Raw genomic sequence first — 21,446 nt, forward strand, 5'->3', positions numbered from 1 at the left:
AACTAAAAAATTTTTTTTAAATTTAAATCAATTTTTTCTAAAATAGAAAACCTATTGTCTAATTATTATAATTTATTTATGTATATTTATTTCGAAAAATACATTATGTATATATAATACCGGTATTATACATATACATATATATTATATATGTATATATAATACCGGTAACCAATATATAGAAGATAATACAAGTAAAAGAATTTTAGATAAATGAAAAAAATATAAGTACCTAATACTTTTGGCCAAAGCTGTATATGCATACTTGTTTGGCGTAACGAGTTGTACATGATTTTTCCGATGAAATTACAAGCGCAACAAATGGTAATGATTACAAGTTACTATCTCACGAGCTTGCATATAGTATTCGGTTATAATAGAAACTGAAATGACAAAATATGAAATATCCGATATCACAAATACAACGGAAGATTCAGGAAAAAACGTTAATATTTTTTATATTCTTATCAAAAAATAAAAGCTTATCATCTAACTGGTAAGAGTATAATAAAGAGCCCATTATTTACACCGTATAGTCATTTATAATCAAATACCACGCGAGCCCACAGTAGCTCGCAATTGTGACCATTTGATATGCTTCTAATTTGAGCGAAAAATATGTGTATAAATCGTTATGCAAACGAGAATATATGTATTATGATACAGAGTTTTATTACGACGAATATATGTATTGTTCAATTATTCACATACTATAAGGAAAATAAAAAACGTAAGTATATATGACACCTTTTTATTACATTTATAATTCAAACAAATTTTTGCAGAAAATATAATTGTCATGGCTCTTAAAATAAACATGGTAATCTATTAAATCTTTTTGTTTTATACAAAAAAATTGGTCCTGTTCTAATATTTTGTATGCACTCTTATGCCGATCAAAACTTAACGTTGAAATTAAAAATAAATAACCACGCTCGTATGAATATAAAAATTAAAAAAAAAAGGCCAATGATCGAGCATTAATAGATGTTAACCATATAATTAATTAACATATATACAAAAAACGGAACGTTTCGCCGACTTCACCGAGTCTTCTTCAGCCGTAGTATAAAATATCATAGGTTAACATAAATTGTGTATAGGTATTCGTAATTACAAAAATATAAAATTCTTAAATCTAGAAACACAAAAAGACAAAAAGCACAAAAAGACAAAAATCCCGGAATTTTGAACAATAATGTAATTTACAAAATATCGTGTAAAGATTGCAGTGCTTCATACGTAGGACAGATAAAACGACAACTTAAAACTAGATTAAACGAACACAAAAATAACATCAAAACGGACCCATCGAGGCATTCTGTGATTTCCGAACACATTACAAAATTCAATCACACTTTCGATTGGGACAATACAGTGATACTCAATTCTGAACCAAATTTTTATAAGAGACTTATATCAGAGATGTTACACATCAAGGAACAAAAAAAAAACGGGATCAATTCCAATACAGACACAGAATTTCTCGATGACTCATATTTTAGCGTACTTGACGAGCTGGCCAATCACAAGAACTTTAACTAATTTCGGTTTATATATACATTGTTATTTGTTTATAACTCTGTTCGCCCCGACAATCCGCGCAGTCATTTGACATCCGTAACACGAGAAAGAGCATTACATCGCACATTTTACGTCCTGACAAATACATGTAAGTTTTAACGGATTTCATACTTACGACAATTAATTTAGTTACATACGATCTCCTTTCAGAAAATCCTTTTTATATCTTGACCATACAACCTGATAAAAACAACAATTCTTATGGACTGGACCCGATTTATTCTCGCCTCCGAGGAATTAATTATGTAATTTCGCTGACTACATTTTATCTCCGGTTTTGACTTCGTAGATGCAATGACAAAAACTCAGTATGTATTCGTCAGGCTCTCGAACGGTGATGTGGCTCTATAGGTTTAAGAATTTTATATTTTTGTAATTACGAATACCTATACACAATTTATGTTAATCTATGATGTTTTATACTACGGCTGAAGAAAACTCGGTGAAGTCGAAACGTTCCATTTTTTGTATATATGTTAATTAATTATATGGTTAACATCTATTAATGCTCGATCATTGGCCTTTTTCTTTTTAATTTTCAACGTTGAAAGTTTTACTAATAGAAAAAATATTTCTTTGTTTTGATTTAAAATAATGTATCGAATTTTTCCAAATAAGCGGTCATAAATATTCGTACATACAATGATATTGATTTCACATATCGTGTACCATTTACTACAGCCCAAGATACTGTATCTAAGTCATCATATATTATTGCTGGAAGTAAAACATTTTTCATAGCAAAGTATTCTAATACTTCAGTAAATTTTATTTTAGTACCGTATTGTAAACGATTTGAAAATCCATTTGCGCTAACAAATCGATGACAAAGTCTTAATTGATGCCTTAGAGCAAGTGTATAGGAAGGATTTGTCCGTGAAGTAGTCACTTTAGCATTATGTTTGAATTGTTTATGTTTCGCCTCAAAGCGAATAGATGACATTATATTTAGTGATCCAAACTTTTTCATAATTCTCGTATAATGTAATAGATTATGGTGCTTAGGTTTTAATGCAATATTAAATAATTTTTTATGCAAAGCTAAATACTCATGAACGACGTGATGAAATAAATCAATACATTTAGAGGTGAGAAAATGTAAACATGAGAGAGTTACAACCTTTTTCAAAAACAAATACAGTTGCCAAGTTAAGTTTTTTTCTGGTACAAGATCACTAATTATTAACGACAAATTATTAACCAAATAATACATTTCAGAAGCCGTTATAATAATTTTTCCGGATTTAATAGATTCAGAATTAAATACTGGTGGAACATTATTATGAAATGAACTAATGCAATTTAATAATCTGTCATTGAAAACTTCCAAAGTAAAAAATTGCTTTACATAAATAAAATCATTTAATATTTTAGCAATGTCATACCTGCAAATGCCTTCTAATAAATCGTGCATTGGATCTATGGATACATTTTCTGTTACATGAAAATTGGGTATTTTATTAAAAATGCAGTTTTCTTTTACTCCAAACGTTGAGTTTATTACACAATTAAAGTAATCATTTCGCGTTCTAATATATTTTTCCTTTTCATTAACAAGTTTTTATGCATCTTTTTTAGTGACTGTACAAACACGACAATAATATTGACTATTAAATCCTTCTCAAAAACCGAGTATTGTGTTCAAGCCTAAATTATCCCCAACAATAAACATCAAACAAAATAATATTCTTTGCTCCTTATTATTAACATCTATAGTTATTCCATTAACACTAAGATCAATTATTTGATCAACAACGTGCGATAAGATTTTATTTCCTAATTTGTTGTGATCTTGATAATTATGGAGTTGCATAAGTAGAATATTATCTAGATTGCTACGATATTGAGGAGGTAGACATATTAGACTTAAATAAATTGCACCTAACTTATGAATCGATTTGCGTGATCCTAACAAATTATTTATTTCGAAGTCATCAAAAAATACCGCTATAGGTAGAACATATTCATTTTGTTTTAATTCTATAGAACTCCACATTTCGCCATGGTAAACTGAAGTTAGCAATGTAGTGTTATCTTTACAGTCATATATATTCTATAATAGTACTAAAAACGTTCGGTTGTTCCAGAAATTTCTTTAGCACAATTTTTATACAAATTATAGCAATTTTTTATGACGTATAACTAATTGTTTATTTATTTTTTTCTTTTTTGGAGCTAAAAGAGAATGCACTTTTATCACTAACGGTTTTATTAAACAATTAACATTAGTTAAGTATTTTAAGGTAAGATGTTCACTTTTATATTTTTTCAAGTTATTTTTTATAATATTTAAATATTTACTTATGTCACTCGTATTCCCATATTTTTTTTCTAACATCTCAAAACATTTAGATAAATAGGTATAAAAAATTGTATTAATCATTACATAGACGTTCTCTCTATTTAAATTTTCAAAGAAATATAATCTTGTTATTAAAGATAATGTTAGATTTAATATTTTAGAACTGAAATTTTCAAGGAAAGAATTAGAATCTTCTTTTGTATTTAATATAGGTTCTAAACTTGCAGTATGATCAACCAAGTTCACAGCCTGAGAACTTATTTTAATTATCGATTCGTTCGATGATATGGCTTCTTTATTATTCGTTTTAAATCTTTTACTTGATTCAGTATCATGGGCTGTAGATATGTGTCGAAATAATGAATAAACGGTACTATATGATTTCGTGCAATACACTTCTGAATATAATTGATCAATATGCTTAAGTTTAACGTGACCTTTGAGATATTTGAATTGTGAAAACTTCACTTCTTTACAAAACATACAATTAAACATTTTGAACATAAAATTTTATAATTATAATAATGACGTATATTTTTAGCTTAATGTTTAATTTTTGAAAAAAAAGCTTAGAAAAAACCTTTTCCAGAAATGGTATTAATGTGTATTCAACTTACAAACTACATTATATAATATTAATAATAAAAATGAAATTATTATAATATATATCTACTATCTATATTATTAAAATATTTTATATGTATATATAAACTGTAACTATATTATCTCAATATAAAATATAGTTGTCTAAACAAAAAGCGAAATCATTACTTATTTCGATTTCACAAAGAAAAAGAAAACTGCAACTCACTTCAATTCATTGTACACTTACAATTAGTCGTTTTCAGTTGTATTTGTTGTGAGCTTCTTCAATAAATGTTCTGTATTTGAAAATGATATGTCCCACTGTGTTTGGAACTTGTATAATCCTCTGTGTATGAGCATCCATAAGTGTTTACTAGCATCCGGATAGTTAATTTTCAAGACATGGAAAGCTTTGAAACAAATATCGAAAGCTTCTAATGTTGATTCCGTCGAATATAAAACGTCATCGATCGTGACATATAAGTGGTCCACGTTTTCTATTGATACCACAATTATTACATAAGGTTGTACAGATGTTTGTGTTTCTTTTGCTTGATCGCTAGCTTCTTGACGAATCTTCGTAATATCAGCAGAAGTCTATAACAAAATATCCAAATTTTGTTTTTTAATAGAACATATAAGTATCGAAATGAAAACTTTAGATATCAATATACTAACAGCTACATATTTTATCATGCTATCTCTTGATAAAGCAATAGAGGCTTTATTATAGTGTTTCTTTGTCACAGAACATTTTTGTTTAACCTTTTGCTTCGGAGGTATCATGTATGAAAGAAGTTGTATTGTAATTGCCAATTTGGAATCTACAGAAAATAAAAAAATTGTTACATTTTAACCAAGTATCAATTACTAAGTAACCAATAATCATTATAACCAAATAGCAGTTTATATAAATATGCATGCATATGCAATAGCATACAGTGCAAATAATATAAATATAATATAATTTATTTACTTTACCTTCAGATATATCCAATTTTAGTTTTTCTATTAATTCAGTGAAATCATCATTTTTATTCGTAAATTGTACATTTTGTTTGATTACATTAAAAAACTCATTCCATTTCTCCAAATTTAAACAGAAATTTGTTAATTGCGTCTGATCAAAATCAAGTTTGATAAGTTTATATCCATATGGATGTTTCAAAAGCGGCCAGTCTTTAAATATGTTACTCAGTATTTTATCAGATGATTTCATTAATATTTGTAATCGGTATTTAGAAGTTAAACTCCATTTTTCCAAAACTATCTCCCAAGACGCTTGGTTAACTTTTAACCAATTCAAAGCTTTTTCAATATCTTCCTTGTTCACTAGAAACATAATTACTCAATATTTACTTGCAAAAATTTTTTACTATACATAAATTATCCTTACCATCATTATCAAGTAAATCATCGGGATTATCAACATCATCATGTTCTTCTATGAATTTATCTTTTAATTTTGATAAGGCATATTTTCTATTGCGCCAACATGACATTAGTTTGCTTTTCGCAGCTATTGACTTCTTATCAAGAGTGTCGATCTTTCTTTTTCCTTGTATAAAATAGGTACCTTCAGCTTCAGAAGGAAATATCTTAACAATTCGTTCTGAAATGCCTTTGGCTATTTCATTATTCATACTGTAAAAATTAATAAGACTTATACATAACTATTAATATATAAAATTATTAAAATAATAATAAATAATTAAATTTTGCAATGAAAATATTAAATTGAAAACATACGCAATATTATGATCTTCCATATAAGTGACAATTATGTTGCACAACTTATTTCTCATTGATCCAGTCAATTCTTTAGTTTTACAACTACATAAAATTATTCTACCCGTTTTTTATTTTTGCAATAAATCATCAATGCTAGGCATTGTTTCTAATAGAAACATATCTTGAGAAATAGAAGCATTTCGTTTGCATTTTTTTCCTTCGTTATTATTTTCATAAGTACTTGTCCTTTGCATTGTATTTTGAAATTTTTCATTATTAATATTAATTGAATATTGGCTATTTCCTGTGCTCTAAAAAATAAAACAAATTTATGGTATTTAATGTTTAAAAAAAATGACTTAATCCTGCTGTCTTTTTAGGATTTACTATTCTGTTATTTTATTTGGGTCAATATGATCTAGCCTCCTTCAATTTCATAAAGAATGCATGAAAAAGAAGATAAGTATTTATTACAAATTTTTGGATAGTGGAAATATAGCTTCAAGAATTCTCTTCTACAATTTCTTTTAAAAGTTGAATATATTAATAATTCACTCAATATTGAGAGAAATATATTTTCTGACTTTCAATGCATTGAATGCGTATATTATTGCAAAAATATAGATGTTCGAGAGCATGCGGTAGCGCGGTGTAGCGCGAGGTAACGAGACGACCACAAGAAAATAGGTAGCAAGTACAGAAATAACGTTTAATAATGTTCAATATGTACAAGAATTTACAAGTCTGTTTCAGGCAAGGTGCCGTAAACGGTGGCGCGCACTGAAGCTAGCACGGCAAAGCGGCAAGATGTAGCGAGTGCTAAAGCGAATTGCGGATGCGAAAGCAAGTGCGGATTGCAAAGCGAAAAGCGGTATAGAGCGGTGTGCGGTTGTATAAGATACTAGGCGGGTGATCTGCGAGCGAAATCGGTTCCGCGGCGCAGCGGCGGTCTTTTATCATCTCCGCGGTGATGCTCCCTCCAGGCAGATCACCTATGATTTCGGGCGGGTGATTGGCCCTCGGCGGCCTACGTCATCGCGTTGACGTCACCGTTTTCACGTGACGACCAGAAGTGCTCGTTACTTGTTTTCGCTTGCTTTGTTTATAACATGGATCTTTCTTTTGTGTGAGGGGTGTTGCTTGACTTTATTTGTGCGACCGGTCAGCCGTGGCTGTGTTGTTGCTCAAGCGAACTTTCCGGAAAGATCTACGAAAGATCCATGCTATAACGTGACATCGGCTATTCTTTCGCAGAGAAATCTTAGGCGACTATTTTACTCAAAGCGTGCTTGCGCGGATGTGCAACTGATTTTTGTGCATGCGTAACTGACGATATACATTTTTTATATGGTGTTAGAAAAGAGGTAAACAACTGACGCGATTATGATTGATTTAGCGTTATGCAAAATGATCTAAAGTGAGTCATTGAATTAGACCGTCGTGAGACAGGTTAGTTTTACCCTACTGATGACCAGTCATTGCGATAGTAATCCTGCTCAGTACGAGAGGAACCGCAGGTTCGGACATTTGGTTCACGCACTCGGTCGAGCGGCCGGTGGTGCGAAGCTACCATCCGTGGGATTATGCCTGAACGCCTCTAAGGCCGTATCCTCTCTAGTCAAAGGTGGCAATGATATCTCTAGGAGTCTCGTGAGTCGAAAGGCTCAAAACAATGTGACACACTACTAGGCGGCCGGTCCTCGCGGGCCGGTCGTCGCCCGAGCCTGGTTTGCCGTACGGCGCCTCTGCCCGTCGTCGCGAAACGGCAGAGCGGCGAAAGCAAGCGCGCGCGAAAACTTCCACGCGGAAGCGGTGTAACACAGCGGAATACAGCGGTCGTATATAGAAATATACTTGGCGGGTGATCTGCGAGCGGAATGCCGAAAGGGCGGACAAGACCTTCCGCGGCGCAGCGGCGGTCTTTTATTACCTCCGAGACGAGGCTCCCTCCAAGCTCGTTACTGATGATTTCGCGAGGGTGATTGGCCACCGGCGGCCCACGTCACCGTGCTTACCCCTGCTTAAAATGATGGATAGAAAACAATAAAATTACATTAGGTTCAGCCTGAATTTCAATGTAAATCAATGTAAATTAATAAGATCTATTTGGTAAAGATATTTTAACGTATAAACTTCCTATAACATGCAATAATATTTTATGATAAGTTCACTATTTATTGGAATTATACGTGGAAATTCACATAAGTCACATATAATATCAAATCATGAGAGAATATGTGGTATATTTTATTATGTTTTTGTGATTAATATTTTATAAATATCTATCATAAAAAAGAGAAATGCACTTGTTATCCTATTGAATAAAACTTTTTAAAACCCAAAGTCTATTATAATTTATCAGAATTCGTCATTCAGCATTTGTATTTAAATAAATATGTAGGTTTATAAACCAGAGCATATTGCAACGTATACAATATTTTATAATATAATTATATGTTATTGAATACTGTACAATTCAATTAGACCTTTTCATAATATTCTATATACTTCTATATACTTCTATAATCTATAATATTCCTTAATATTATATGCTCCTATTTTTATGGTATTCCATGATATTCTATTATCTTATTTCATGATATTCTATAACATTCTGTACTTTTACTGAATAATATTTTATAATATTATATTTTCCTATTCTATGATGGTCTATAATATTCTATTGTATTATTCAATGATATTCAATAAAACTTAAATCTCCTATTGCATGATATTACATGATATTCCAATCTCCTATTCTATGATATTCCATAATATTCTATTCTCATATTTAGATATTCAATAATATTCTGTTTTTCTATTCTATAATATTCCATAATATTCTATTCTTCTATTTTATAATATTCCATAAAATTCTATTCTTCTATTCTATGATATTCTACAATATTCTGTATTTGTACTGAAAAATATTCTATAATATTCTATTGTCTTATTCTATGATATTCAATAATACTCAAATCTCCTGTTCCATGATATTACATAAAAATTCTAATCTCCTATTCTATGATATTCCATAATATTCTATTCTCCTATATTCTATGATATTCTATAATATTCTGTACTTTTACTGAATAATATGCCATATTATTCTATTCTTCTATTCTATAATATTCTATAATACTATATCCTTCTATTCTATGGTATTCCATGATATTCTATTTTCCTATTCTATGATATTCTATAATATTCTGTATTTGAAGTAAATAATATTTTATAATATCTATTTTTCTATTCTATGATATTCTATAATATTCTGTACTTGTACTGAATACTATTCTATAATATTCTATTGTCCTATTCTATAATATTCAATAATACTCAAATCTCCTATTCCATGATATTACATAATATTCCAATATTCTATTCTATAATATTTCATAATATTCAATTCTCTGATATTTTATAATATTCTGTACCTCTACTTAATAATATGCCATAATATTCTATTCTCCTATTCTATAATATTCTATAATATTATATCCTCCTGTTCTATGATATTCTATAGTATTCTATTGTCCTATTCTATGATATTTTATAATATTCTGTACTTCTACTGAATAATATGGTATAATGTTATATAATATTATATCCTCCTATTCTATGATATTCCATGATATTCTATTTTCCTATTCTATGATATTCTATAATATTCTGTACTTGCATGTACTGAATAATATGTTATAATATTCTGTTTTCCTATTCTATATGGTATTCTTTAATATTCTGTATTTGTACTGAATAATATTATTTTATATTTTATTTTCCTATTTAAGATATTCTATTTGTACTTGTTTTAAATAATATTCTATAATATTATATACATATTATCCTATTCTATGATATTCAATAATAGATACTCAAATCTCCTATTCCATAATATTACATAATATTCCAATCTCTTATTCTGGGTGCATTCCGTTTCACGCATGATACGCATGATGCATCATTTATCCTTGTGTAACAGTTGGTGAACAACAAGAATAAATGATGCACTATGCACATTATGCATGAAACGGAATGCACCCTCTATGATATTGCATAATATTCTATTCTCCTATTGTGTAATATTCTATAATATTCTGTTCTTCCATTCTATAACATTCTATAATATTCTGTTCTCCTATTTGATGATATTCAATAATATTCTATTCTCCTCATCCTCCTCCACTTCTTCTCCTCTATTCTGTTCGTTAACTCCATACTTCTTCCTTTCCTTCCTTTCTCCTTCGCCCTATAATTTCCGCTAGTAATGTATATATGATTGCTTTGTTTCTTTTACTATGATACTGCTGGCTATACTCATGAAGCAATAATATTCATAGAAAATTAACTAAAAACGGTCACAAAAAAGTGTCTTATATATATAATTCCTATCTAAAAATTTAGAGGTAGGATAAATGAGTAAGTATCTGTGTCTTTTGTATTCTCTTTTATAAATATACATTCTTTAAATTATAAAAAGATACATTACATATAATATACTATAGCTATTGAATCTCAAACGTATTTGGCATGTGACAAAAATATGATATGTTTTCAATATTAATGTGTGCAACTTTCTTCTTAATAATATCTAAACTGAACCACTCTAAATCGAGCGACTTTGACACTACTTCTAAAATTGGATCAATTATTATATTTTCAATGCATAGTGGTTGCACAATATATACATATCCTAATATATAACATTTATTATTATACAAAACTATTTTAAATATTTGTACAATATTACCATATACATTTTCAAAAAATCTATCATCAGTTTTTCTAATTCTCTTGTCACTCGCTCTATATAAAACGTTTTCATGATACATACCATTAAAAACTTGTATATCATTCATATCAACGTTATCGTGAAATTTATTATTAATAAGCTGTTTAATATCTTCATCTACATTATTGTCCATGTCTAAAAGATACGAATTTGCACAGATTTTGGAGATGTTTTGCCTTAATATATAACTGTTGTTCAATAAATTTTTACAATAACTTGAAGAAATACTGTCACATGATCTCAATAATTTGCTTTCCAGTATAGTTTTTTGAATTAAACGTTTTGACATTTGCTTCAGAACACCTTTTGGGCCTGTCAATTTTTGTTTTAATACGAAAATTCCATTTTCGAATGGAAAAGTAGAAGTCATACAAAGTGGACCACTTTTATACACGTGATCAATTACATGTAGTAGAGCATGAGTATTGAAAGTCATGGCTGAAAGTCCGTAATACTGTTCGCAATTTCCAGTAAACCGAATAATATCTATTTTGCATTGTTCTAGATTTTTTACCGTTATATTTTCAGATAAAAGAATGTGTATTGAACGTACTAGTAATGCAAACGAACTTAGAAATTTTGTTCCTAATATTCCTAACAGACATGGAATGCTTGTATATAAGACCCAGGATCTCCATTCGCTTGCCTTCCATTTCCCAGCATTGAATGAACGAGGAGTTCGGTGAATTTCGCGAGGCAATCTAATGTTTAATAATCTTTTCTCAACTCTTTTTATGTCGTCCTTTGTGAGATGAAATTCATCTTTTCCATTCGCAGTCCAAATTTTCGTCCACAAAGCACAAACCGTACCGAGTAAAAAAGTGTGCATATAATCGTATGCAAACCCCCATACGCAATCAAAATTATGCAGATTAGTAATTTCTGCGTATCCTTTAACGCCCATTATGAATCTGTTTGCTTCTTCTGCTTGCAACATATCTTGAATAAAAGTATCGTGATTCCTTAAAGGAGAATCATCGTCTTCAAAAGGATACCGCATAGCACCATTTTCGTATTTTCCAAAATGATAACACCAACTACACCCGTAATAACCATTAAATTGCAAACGATTTTGCATAACAGGTCGTGCTACTGAATCTACTGTTGCGCATAGAGGTTTCAATACGAAGGTAATCTCTTCATTGTTAGACATTTTTATTGTAACTCCATTTTGCATTAAATCTCTCAATTGATCAATAAATACCTTCATGTACAAATTCATAAATTTTGGACTTGGTTCAGATGTCGTCATCCACATTGCTGCAAGCAAAATGTACCTAAACCGTACTCGAGGCGGTAATTCATTTATTATAATTTGAATAGGCCATATACCACTCTTACTGCTTTTAGAGATCGGTGCACCGTCAGAGTTAAAGTTAAAAGTTAATAAGACAGTATTTTGTTGTACATTGTAATATAAATTTTTATACAGCTGTCCATCGTACACATCTTTTATAGTATCTATATTTTTTTTCTTTAATCTATTCTTAATAACAGTTATATTTTCTAATAACATTTTGCGTGCAGTTGCATTTTCTAATAGTGTCATTAATTGAAATTTCACGTCTATACTTAAAAAATAATTCGTTGCATTAGTACTTATTTTATAACTTGTTTGGCATTTTTCACAAATACGTTGAGTATTTGACAACAAATCTGTTTGTATAAATTTTCCTAATAGACAGTTGCATTTCGTACAATAAAAGACATACTGATATATATTTTCTGGAGGATCTAAACGTTTACTTATCATATATTTTGAAAAATTAATATTTTTTAATTCTGGGTCTGCCCAAGTTTTAACCATGTCAAATAAAGCATATCTCCCTTCATCAGACACATTGAATCGCACGCAATATGTATGAATCATTAGAATAACCTCTGAAACTGTTGTTTGCGAGCCTTGAAACATCACAGTCTTGTCTTGTATGTTTTCGTCTTCGTTTATACTTGTATTATTAAAATTATGTTCAAAAGCTCCTATAGTCGCATCATTCTCGCTTAGTTCATTATCATTTTGATTTTGTTTAACATCAATATCGTCATTTTCGTTACAATTTTGTTTTCCATCGTTATCATATTCAATTAAATTATGTTCATTACTTTCATCCTCACCAGTTTTAAAAAAACGTACATCTAGATTTCTTGATTGTTCACGATCACCTTTTCTCGCTGTTCCACAATTAGATTTCAAAGAGAATGTTGGAGGTAAAACTTGTTGTAATGATTTTTCATTTTGTTTTCCTAAAAAAATAATACTTTGTCAATAAAAATATTTAATTTTGAGAATAAACATAAAATACTACTTTTTACTAGAAACCCGGATGTTCTGCTTATAACATTTCAGTGATTATAACATTTTAAAAAGGAATTTTAACATTATAACTATACATAATTTTTTTTAATATGTTCCAAGACGAACACTTTCTTTGCAATGTACATAAAATATTAATCTTATTTTCATTAAAAGTCGATCGTAAATAAAAATGTTAAGAATTTAAATGTAAATTTAATAGGAAAAGCAAATTTCTATAGGCTAGTTCGAAGCATCACTCAGTATGTATTGTCACGAGGTGAGCGTGTCCTATGCGTGAACAATATTATTATAAGCTCGACACAGTCAGAACTCAGTCGTACACGAGCAGTCGCTGACTAATGACGTTAATGTATAGACTCCGTTTCAAATAAACGATATTTGTTCTTTGTGATAAGAAAAGTCTCAACAGGTTATGGGCCCAGTATAACGCATTAGAGAAGCATAAGTTACTCAAGTGAAGTTAGAGTGATACTGGGTATATCGGCTGTCAATCTCAAGGACGTCAACGATGGATGCGGGTGCATTCAAGATTGAAAAGCTGCGAGATGCAGAAAATTGGCAGCAGTGGCGTTTTGTCGTGGAAACGTTGTTGGACAGCGAAGACCTCCTAGGAGTGTGCGACGGGACCGTACCTATTCCCGTGAAGGACGACGAGAAGGCAGCATGGAATAAAGCCAATAAGGCTGCGAAAAAGTTGATAGTTACGACCATTGAAAGTAAGCCGTTGCAGTTAATCATGGGATGTAAGAATGCAGCGGAAATGTGGAAGAAATTGCACAGCATTTATGATCTGAAAAGTGAGGAAAGTTTGTCGCTTACACAGAAGCAATTCTTCGATTTTCAGTGGAACGTTAGTGAAAACGTAGCAACGAACATTTCAAATGTTCAGCAAATAGCCAGCAAAATAAAGTCGCTAGGGAGCGATGTAACGGATTCAATGTTGATATCTAGAATCCTTTCGACCTTGCCTCAAGAGTACGCTCATTTCCACAGTGCTTGGGAAAGCACAGCAGGTGCGAAGAGGACAATAGACAATCTGCTGACAAGGCTAATGACCGAAGAGGTACGACTACACAGGAGCGCGACAACGTCGGAGAGCGAAACGCAGGCATTGCTCTCTAAATCAAAAGTAAATAAACCAGGAGCGAAGATGAGTTCCGATAAACGACATAATTACGATAAACGGTATAACGACAGCAAGTTCAAAAAGCGAGGCTGTTTTAATTGTGGAAAGCCGGATCATATGCAAAAAGACTGTCCTGGATGTTTCAAATGTGGTGGCAAAAATCACATAGCCAGAAACTGTTACGCCAGTGAAGATCGCAAGAGCGAGTATAGAGGTAACAATGAAAGAAGAGAGAAGGAGTACAAGCAGCCGCAAAAGCAAGCGTTCATGGTACGAGTCGACGAGAAATACAGTGAGGAGCATTGGCTGATCGACTCAGGTGCGTCCGATCACATGACGAGCAGAGGTGACTGGTTCACTGAATACAAGCAGTTTGGAACACCGACGACGATTCGAGTGGGCAACGGTGCAGTCGTGTCAGCGCTTGGGAAAGGCAACATCGACGTGCAGATGCGTGTGAGAGGAAGATGGTATGATGCGCGATTATATGATGTATTGTATGCGCCGGGTTTGAATCAAAATCTATTTTCTGTAAAAATGACCGCGAAAAAGGGCGTTGACATGGCCGTGACAAATAGAGGAAAAATTTGTACGTTTTATAAAAACGGTAATATAGTCGCAACCGGTTTAGAAATTGGAGAGTTATATCGAATTGATATGCGAGTAGTTCTTCCAAAAAATGCGAATGTGGCAAGCGCGGTCGATACCCTGCAATTATGGCATGAGAGGCTCGCACATCAGAATAAAAAACACGTAAAAAGTTTTTTAAAGAATTTAAATATTAATGTAGAAGTAGACAATGAATTTTGTGATGCATGTGCTTATGGAAAGCAACATCGTACAATGTTTGGTAAAAATACTGCTAGGGCTAAAGAGCCACGAGAAAAAATTTATTCGGATGTGTGTGGTCCTATGGGTGTAGATTCACTTGGTAAAAGACGATATTATGTCGTTTTTAAAGATGATTTTACGAGTTATAGAACCGTGTATTTCTTGAAAAATAAATCAGAAGTAAAATTAAAAATAGAACATTACTGTAATGAGATTAGAACGCAATTTGGGCGCGATATTAAAGAATTAGTTACAGACGGTGGTCGTGAGTACATTGACAAAGATGTTAATGAATTTCTTAGTAAAAGGGGAATAAAGCATACTGTAACGGTACCGTATACACCCGAACAGAATGGTATAGCTGAGAGGGAAAATAGAATTGTTATGGAAGCAGCGCGATCGGTTTTATATGCGCAAAATAACATGCCTGAATTCTTGTGGGCAGAGGCAATCAACTATGTAGTTCATGTATTAAATAGAAGTGGCCCAACTAAAGTTGAAAATAAAACTCCATATGAGTTATGGCATGGTAACTCAATTGATGTAAAATATTTTAAAGTATTTGGCACCGAATGTTTTGTACATATACCGAAAGAAAAACGGCGAAAGCTAGATAGGAAAGCGATGAAAGGTCACTTAGTAGGGTATTTAGAAGACTTGAAAGGTTATAGAGTATATGTACCAGAAAAGAAAGATGTAAAAATTACAAGAGATGTTCAGTTTAAGAATGAAAAACTGTCAACTGCGTATATAGAAATTGAAACTATGAGCCCAAAGAGAGAGCCGTTAAATGTATCGCGAGAAATTGAAACTATAAGTCCAAAGAGAGAACCGTTAAATGTATCGCGAGAAAGTATTTATGACGACGCGGAATATTTACAGGTCGACACAGAAGATAACAATGAAAAAACGCGAACACTACGTGATAGAACGAAAGTAAGAAAACCAAGCTGGTATGGCAGTCCGTGCGCCAATATTGCGGAAGTAGTTCCGAGAAATTACAATGAAGCCATTAATTCAAAAGAGTCTAAAAATTGGATTATTGCAATGAATGACGAGTTAAACTCATTAAAAAATAATAATACTTGGCAATTAGTAGATAAACCGAAGAATGCGAAGGTTTTAGGAAATCGTTGGGTATTTAGAAAGAAAGAATGCGATTAAAACGTGAAATATAAAGCCAGATTAGTAATAAAGGGGTGTTCACAACGCGAGGGTATAGATTATATCGAAACTTTTAGTCCAGTTGTACGATATGATACACTGCGAACAATATTAAGTGTAGCGGCAAGTAGCAAGCTAAAAATGCGACAATTTGATGTAAAGACAGCTTTCTTGTACAGTCCTTTAAAGGAAGAGATATTTATGAGTCAGCCAGAAGGCTTTGGAAATGGTACAAGTAAGGTGTGCAAGTTAATAAAAAGTATATATGGGTTAAAACAAGCACCCAGATGCTGGGGCAAACTTTTTGAGAAATTCCTAAAAGATTGCAATTTAAGGGAGAGTAAAGCCGATCCATGTTTGTACTATAGAAAGAAACGCGGTAAAATTTTGATAATAGCTTTATGGGTAGATGATGGCTTAGTGTTAGGATCATGCGAAAAAGAGATTGATGAGTTCCTTTGTAAATTAAGCAACAAATTTGAAGTAACAATTTTTGAAAATGTAAGAATGTTTGTAGGAATGGAAATTTATAGATTAAGTGATGATATGATCTTTGTAAGTCAAGAAACATATGCGAGAAAAATTGTAGAGCGATTCAATATGAGTGATGCAAAAGAAGTAAAAATCCCGATTGAGCATGAGTGGGATGCATATGAATCCAAAGACACTGATAGCAGTGTGCCTTACCGAGAAGCAGTAGGCAATCTAATGTTTTTGCAAGTTGTAAGTAGACCAGATATTGCGTTTGCGTTGAATGTAGCATCAAGAGCGTTAGATAATCCGACAAAAGCACATTGGAATTTAGTTAAACGAATAATTCGTTATGTTAAGGGTACTGCGAATTACGGAATTGTATATGGCGCAAATAATCAATTTAAAACTTTTTCTGATGCCGACTATGCAGGTGATAAAGAAACACGAAAATCCACAACAGGTGTAGTATGTATATATGGCGGAGCTGCGATTAGCTGGCAAAGTAAGAAACAACAATGTGTAGCTGTTTCTACAACAGAAGCCGAATACGTAAGTGCAGCAGCAGCAGCGAGAGAGAATGTGTGGGTCATGAGATTATTAAGAGAACTTGATGTAAGTGTGAGTGAGAATATATTATATATAGATAATCAAAGTGCGTTGAAACTGGTGAAGAATCCAGAGTTTCACCAAAGAAGTAAACATATTGATGTGAAATATCATTTTGTGCGAGATCTCTATGAAAGAGGTGAGATAAATGTATGTTATGTAAGAACTGAAGAACAGTTAGCTGATATTTTCACAAAAGTTTTAAATGTTAAAAGATTTGAGTTTTTGCGCAGCAAGTTAGGGATTATAAGCAAAGATAATGTTTGCATAGAAAATTAGCTTTTAGGGAGAGTGTTAAGAATTTAAATGTAAATCTAATAGGAAAAGCAAATTTCTATAGGCTAGTTCGAAGCATCACTCAGTATGTATTGTCACGAGGTGAGCGTGTCCTATGCGTGAACAATATTATTATAAGCTCGACACAGTCAGAACTCAGTCGTACACGAGCAGTCGCTGACTAATGACGTTAATGTATAGACTCCGTTTCAAATAAACGATATTTGTTCTTTGTGATAAGAAAAGTCTCAACAAAAAACAATATGTAGAAAATGTAAAACGTTTTAAAAACTTATTGTAATGAACGTTCACAAAGTTAAAAACAAATTAGAAATTTGCACTTGGCATCCTCATCAAATTAAAATTGTGCAAATTAGAAATTTGCATTTGGCTTCCTCATCAAATTGAGATGTGGAAATTTGCACATAGCAAAGTCACAATTTTGAAGTGAGAGAGTAGGAAATTAGCAAATTGAATCTACAACGTATTGCTACGCGCTCAAAGCTCCTCTATGAGGAATCTTATATTTTATCAAATGCATAATTTTTAGTTTGGCTTCCTCATAGAGGAAGCTTTTCGCGCGTAGCAATACGTTGTAGATTCAATTTGCTAATTTCCTACTCTCTCACTTGAAAATTGTGACTTTGCTATGTGCAAATATCCACATCTCAATTTGATAAGGAAGCCAAGTGCAAATTTCTAATTTGCACAATTTTAATTTGATGAGGAAGCCAAGTGCAAATTTCTAATTTGCACAATTTTTTTTCAAATTTTTTAAAAATTAGGGACCTTTGATCGCGTATAAAGCTGGGTCTAATCAACCAAATCTTAAAGAATTATATATGAAATAGGGGTAGAAAAGACTGAAGAATATAATAAAATTAGAAATAGATCGATATCTTCAAATTTGCGGAAGTTAGAACAACCACAAACATTTCTACCAAAATTCTAAATTTTATTAAAAAAGAACCGCTTTACCGATCATCACCAAATTCAATCCCAACCTTCCTTACATGATACTCTATCGATTAAAAAAAAAAACATCCCGATATCTAAAAAATCACGGAGGTTATACCATAAACAAAAAAAAGATACACACATACATACATACATACACACAGACATTTTGTTCAAACGTGATTTTTCGACGTTTTAGAACATAAGCAACACATTGGCATCGAAAACTCAAAAAACAATTTTTACTTCAGTCTTTTCTACCCCTATTTCATATATAATTCTTTTAAATTAGGGTTGATTAGACTTAACTTTATATGCGATCAAAGGTCCATATACGAAATTTATGAAAACAAAGCTTCCTCTATGAGGAAGCAAAATAAGGAAAAAACAACTCTACCGATCAAAAAGCTAAAATATATGATATCAATACCGGAATTGGGAATATACACTCGTCCCTCAATTTACGCGGAATATTCGTTCCACGTAAGTTTTTTTTACGACGTTGAGAATTGTGTAAATGAAGTCTGCCAGTACATTAAACTGAGACCGCGTAAATATAGTACCACCTAAAAAAAAACCGTGTATAAAAAGTACTGTGTAAATCGAGGGACGAGTACGTGTATATGATTGCATAATTATTGTTATACATTTTCCCCATTTCAGAACTGCAAAACTTTTATTCAAGAGCAATAATATTTTGGTTTAAAATAAAACAGTTTACTTCAATATATGATATGACGTGGAAATTCTTCTCTTTGTTTAATAAATCTAGAATGTATGTTATTTTGCAATTAGTCTTGATATATTTTTCTAATCGTTTATTCTAATGTCGTAGTAAGAATTAACATTTACATAGCTAGCAAACTGTTAAATCGAAGGGTTTATTAATTCAGAATAATCATAACTTTCCTGATTCATCATTGATGTTACAATAACAATTTACAGATTTTTTATTCTAATCTATAAGATTGCATATCGGAAGAACCAGAGATTTCCACGTAGAAACAGTGCCAAAAACAAAAAATACCATAGTTTTATGATGTAATAATGCTGCACAGAGAGAATTTTTTGTTATATTTTACCCTTAAATTCACTACAAACTTGAGACAACTTGGCAACCAAAGAATTTTTAAAATATACAAAATACATTTTACAAACAATCTGATAAAAATTACCAAGCAGATTGGTAAATTTTTAAAAATTATTTAAATTTCCTAGATATATTTTAGTAAAATTAATCAAACATATTTTATATTTTAATGTAATAGATATTAATATTTTTTATTATGATAGATATTAATCAGAATAGCTCGCATAAAATTTTTGGTGGTACATGTTGTCCCACAACTACCATGATTTCAGGGTAAATTTTAAGAGAAAATTCTCTCCGTGTGTTAATATTATTAGCATTACTTGAAATGAGGAAAATGATTGGTTATTTTACTTTTTTATTTTTACTCGTACCATATTTTGACCATCGTGTCAAAGTTTGTCGACTCACTGTAGGAATACTATTACGATCCAAGAGAAGCTTATTATATCTTCTACGCTTTCTCGACGATGAGTAACTATTATCATCACTGCTGCTCATTTTAAATAAAATATGATCATCCAGCTATCTACAAGAGAACAAATATATTAATTGTAATAAAAAATGTATCAAAAAATTATGGCTATTGTAAAATCTGTATTAGAATCATCTATTTTATTGGAGTCAATCATGATTTTTACTTTTGAAAGTTTAATAAATCTAAGCAAAGCTAACCTCATATATTTGTGTACATGCACGCACTTTGCGCAACACAGCCTATATGTGTGAGACCCGGATCTTCATGGATATTGCCACGGTATTGTAAAGAAAGGCAACGTTTTGATCCGCACAGCTTTCGTAGAGACTGCGATCCGTTATTTACATACTGTATTCGTCGAGATATGCGGACTTCTCAGGACTGCGATCTGTTATTTACATAATAATCATCTATTTTATTGGAGTCAATCATGATTTTTACTTTTGAAAGTTTAATAAATCTAAGCAAAGCTAACCTCATATATTTGTGTACATGCACGCACTTTGCGCAACACAGCCTATATGTGTGAGACCCGGATCTTCATGGATATTGCCACGGTATTGTAAAGAAAGGCAACGTTTTGATCCGCACAGCTTTCGTGGAGACTGCGATCCGTTATTTACATACTATGTTCGTCGAGATATGCGGACTTCTTTTTTTCTTCCTTATATGGCTCCAGCTGCCTTTGGACGAAGGTAGGTAGAAGTCAATATGGCTAGATTTCTTCGGGGTGAGAATACGGAAGAGGTATTAATAAGGTAAACTGAGAGCCTGAGAATGCTTTCGCAGAGGGACCGTGTAATGCCGTGTATTTGATCCGATCCCCGATGTGAGACCCACGTATATGTGTTGTTTCAATTTGATGCTCGCAATGGCGGGATATTCGGGCGCTGCCTCGAAGACGACGGGGAACGACGCGACGAAGGATACAACTTCCACCGGAACTGGCGTCGCGACGCTACGCTGCGACTATAACGTACGCGTAAAAAAAACTCGGAAATTCGACGTGCCGACGCGCGGAAGCGGGAATGCCGTCGGCACGATTTTTCGACGACCGTGTTACCTCTTCCGCTCGCAACGCGTATCTTGAGCTACGACGACGACGACGACGCGGAGCGCGAAAAATAGTG

At 32.0% G+C, this 21,446-nt stretch overlaps 1 protein-coding gene across 2 annotated transcripts; it reads right to left on the bottom strand.

Moving 5' to 3' along the window:
* Window positions 1-1,841: 1,841 nt before the first annotated feature.
* On the bottom strand, window positions 1,842-21,086 carry LOC139781092 (uncharacterized). Of its 2 annotated transcripts, XM_071719912.1 has the most exons (7): window positions 20,792-21,086; window positions 20,514-20,704; window positions 20,213-20,367; window positions 5,868-6,115; window positions 5,453-5,803; window positions 5,150-5,295; window positions 1,842-5,068 (listed from the first exon to the last, which is right to left on the bottom strand). In XM_071719912.1, the coding sequence occupies exons 3-7, from the start codon at window positions 20,224-20,226 to the stop codon at window positions 4,721-4,723; spliced, it is 1,107 nt and encodes a 368-aa protein (XP_071576013.1). In that variant the 5' UTR covers window positions 20,227-20,367; window positions 20,514-20,704; window positions 20,792-21,086; the 3' UTR covers window positions 1,842-4,720. The 2 variants fall into 2 exon arrangements, 1 of the variants encoding a protein (XP_071576013.1); XR_011720425.1 differs by lacking the exons at window positions 1,842-5,068; window positions 5,150-5,295; window positions 5,453-5,803; window positions 5,868-6,115 and adding an exon at window positions 10,638-13,241.
* Window positions 21,087-21,446: the final 360 nt, after the last annotated feature.

The sequence above is a fragment of the Temnothorax nylanderi genome, unplaced genomic scaffold (genome assembly GCF_030848795.1).
Source record: "Temnothorax nylanderi isolate EJ_2023f unplaced genomic scaffold, tnyl_v1.0 TNYL_tig0315_pilon, whole genome shotgun sequence".
NCBI classification, from domain to species: domain Eukaryota; kingdom Metazoa; phylum Arthropoda; class Insecta; order Hymenoptera; family Formicidae; genus Temnothorax; species Temnothorax nylanderi.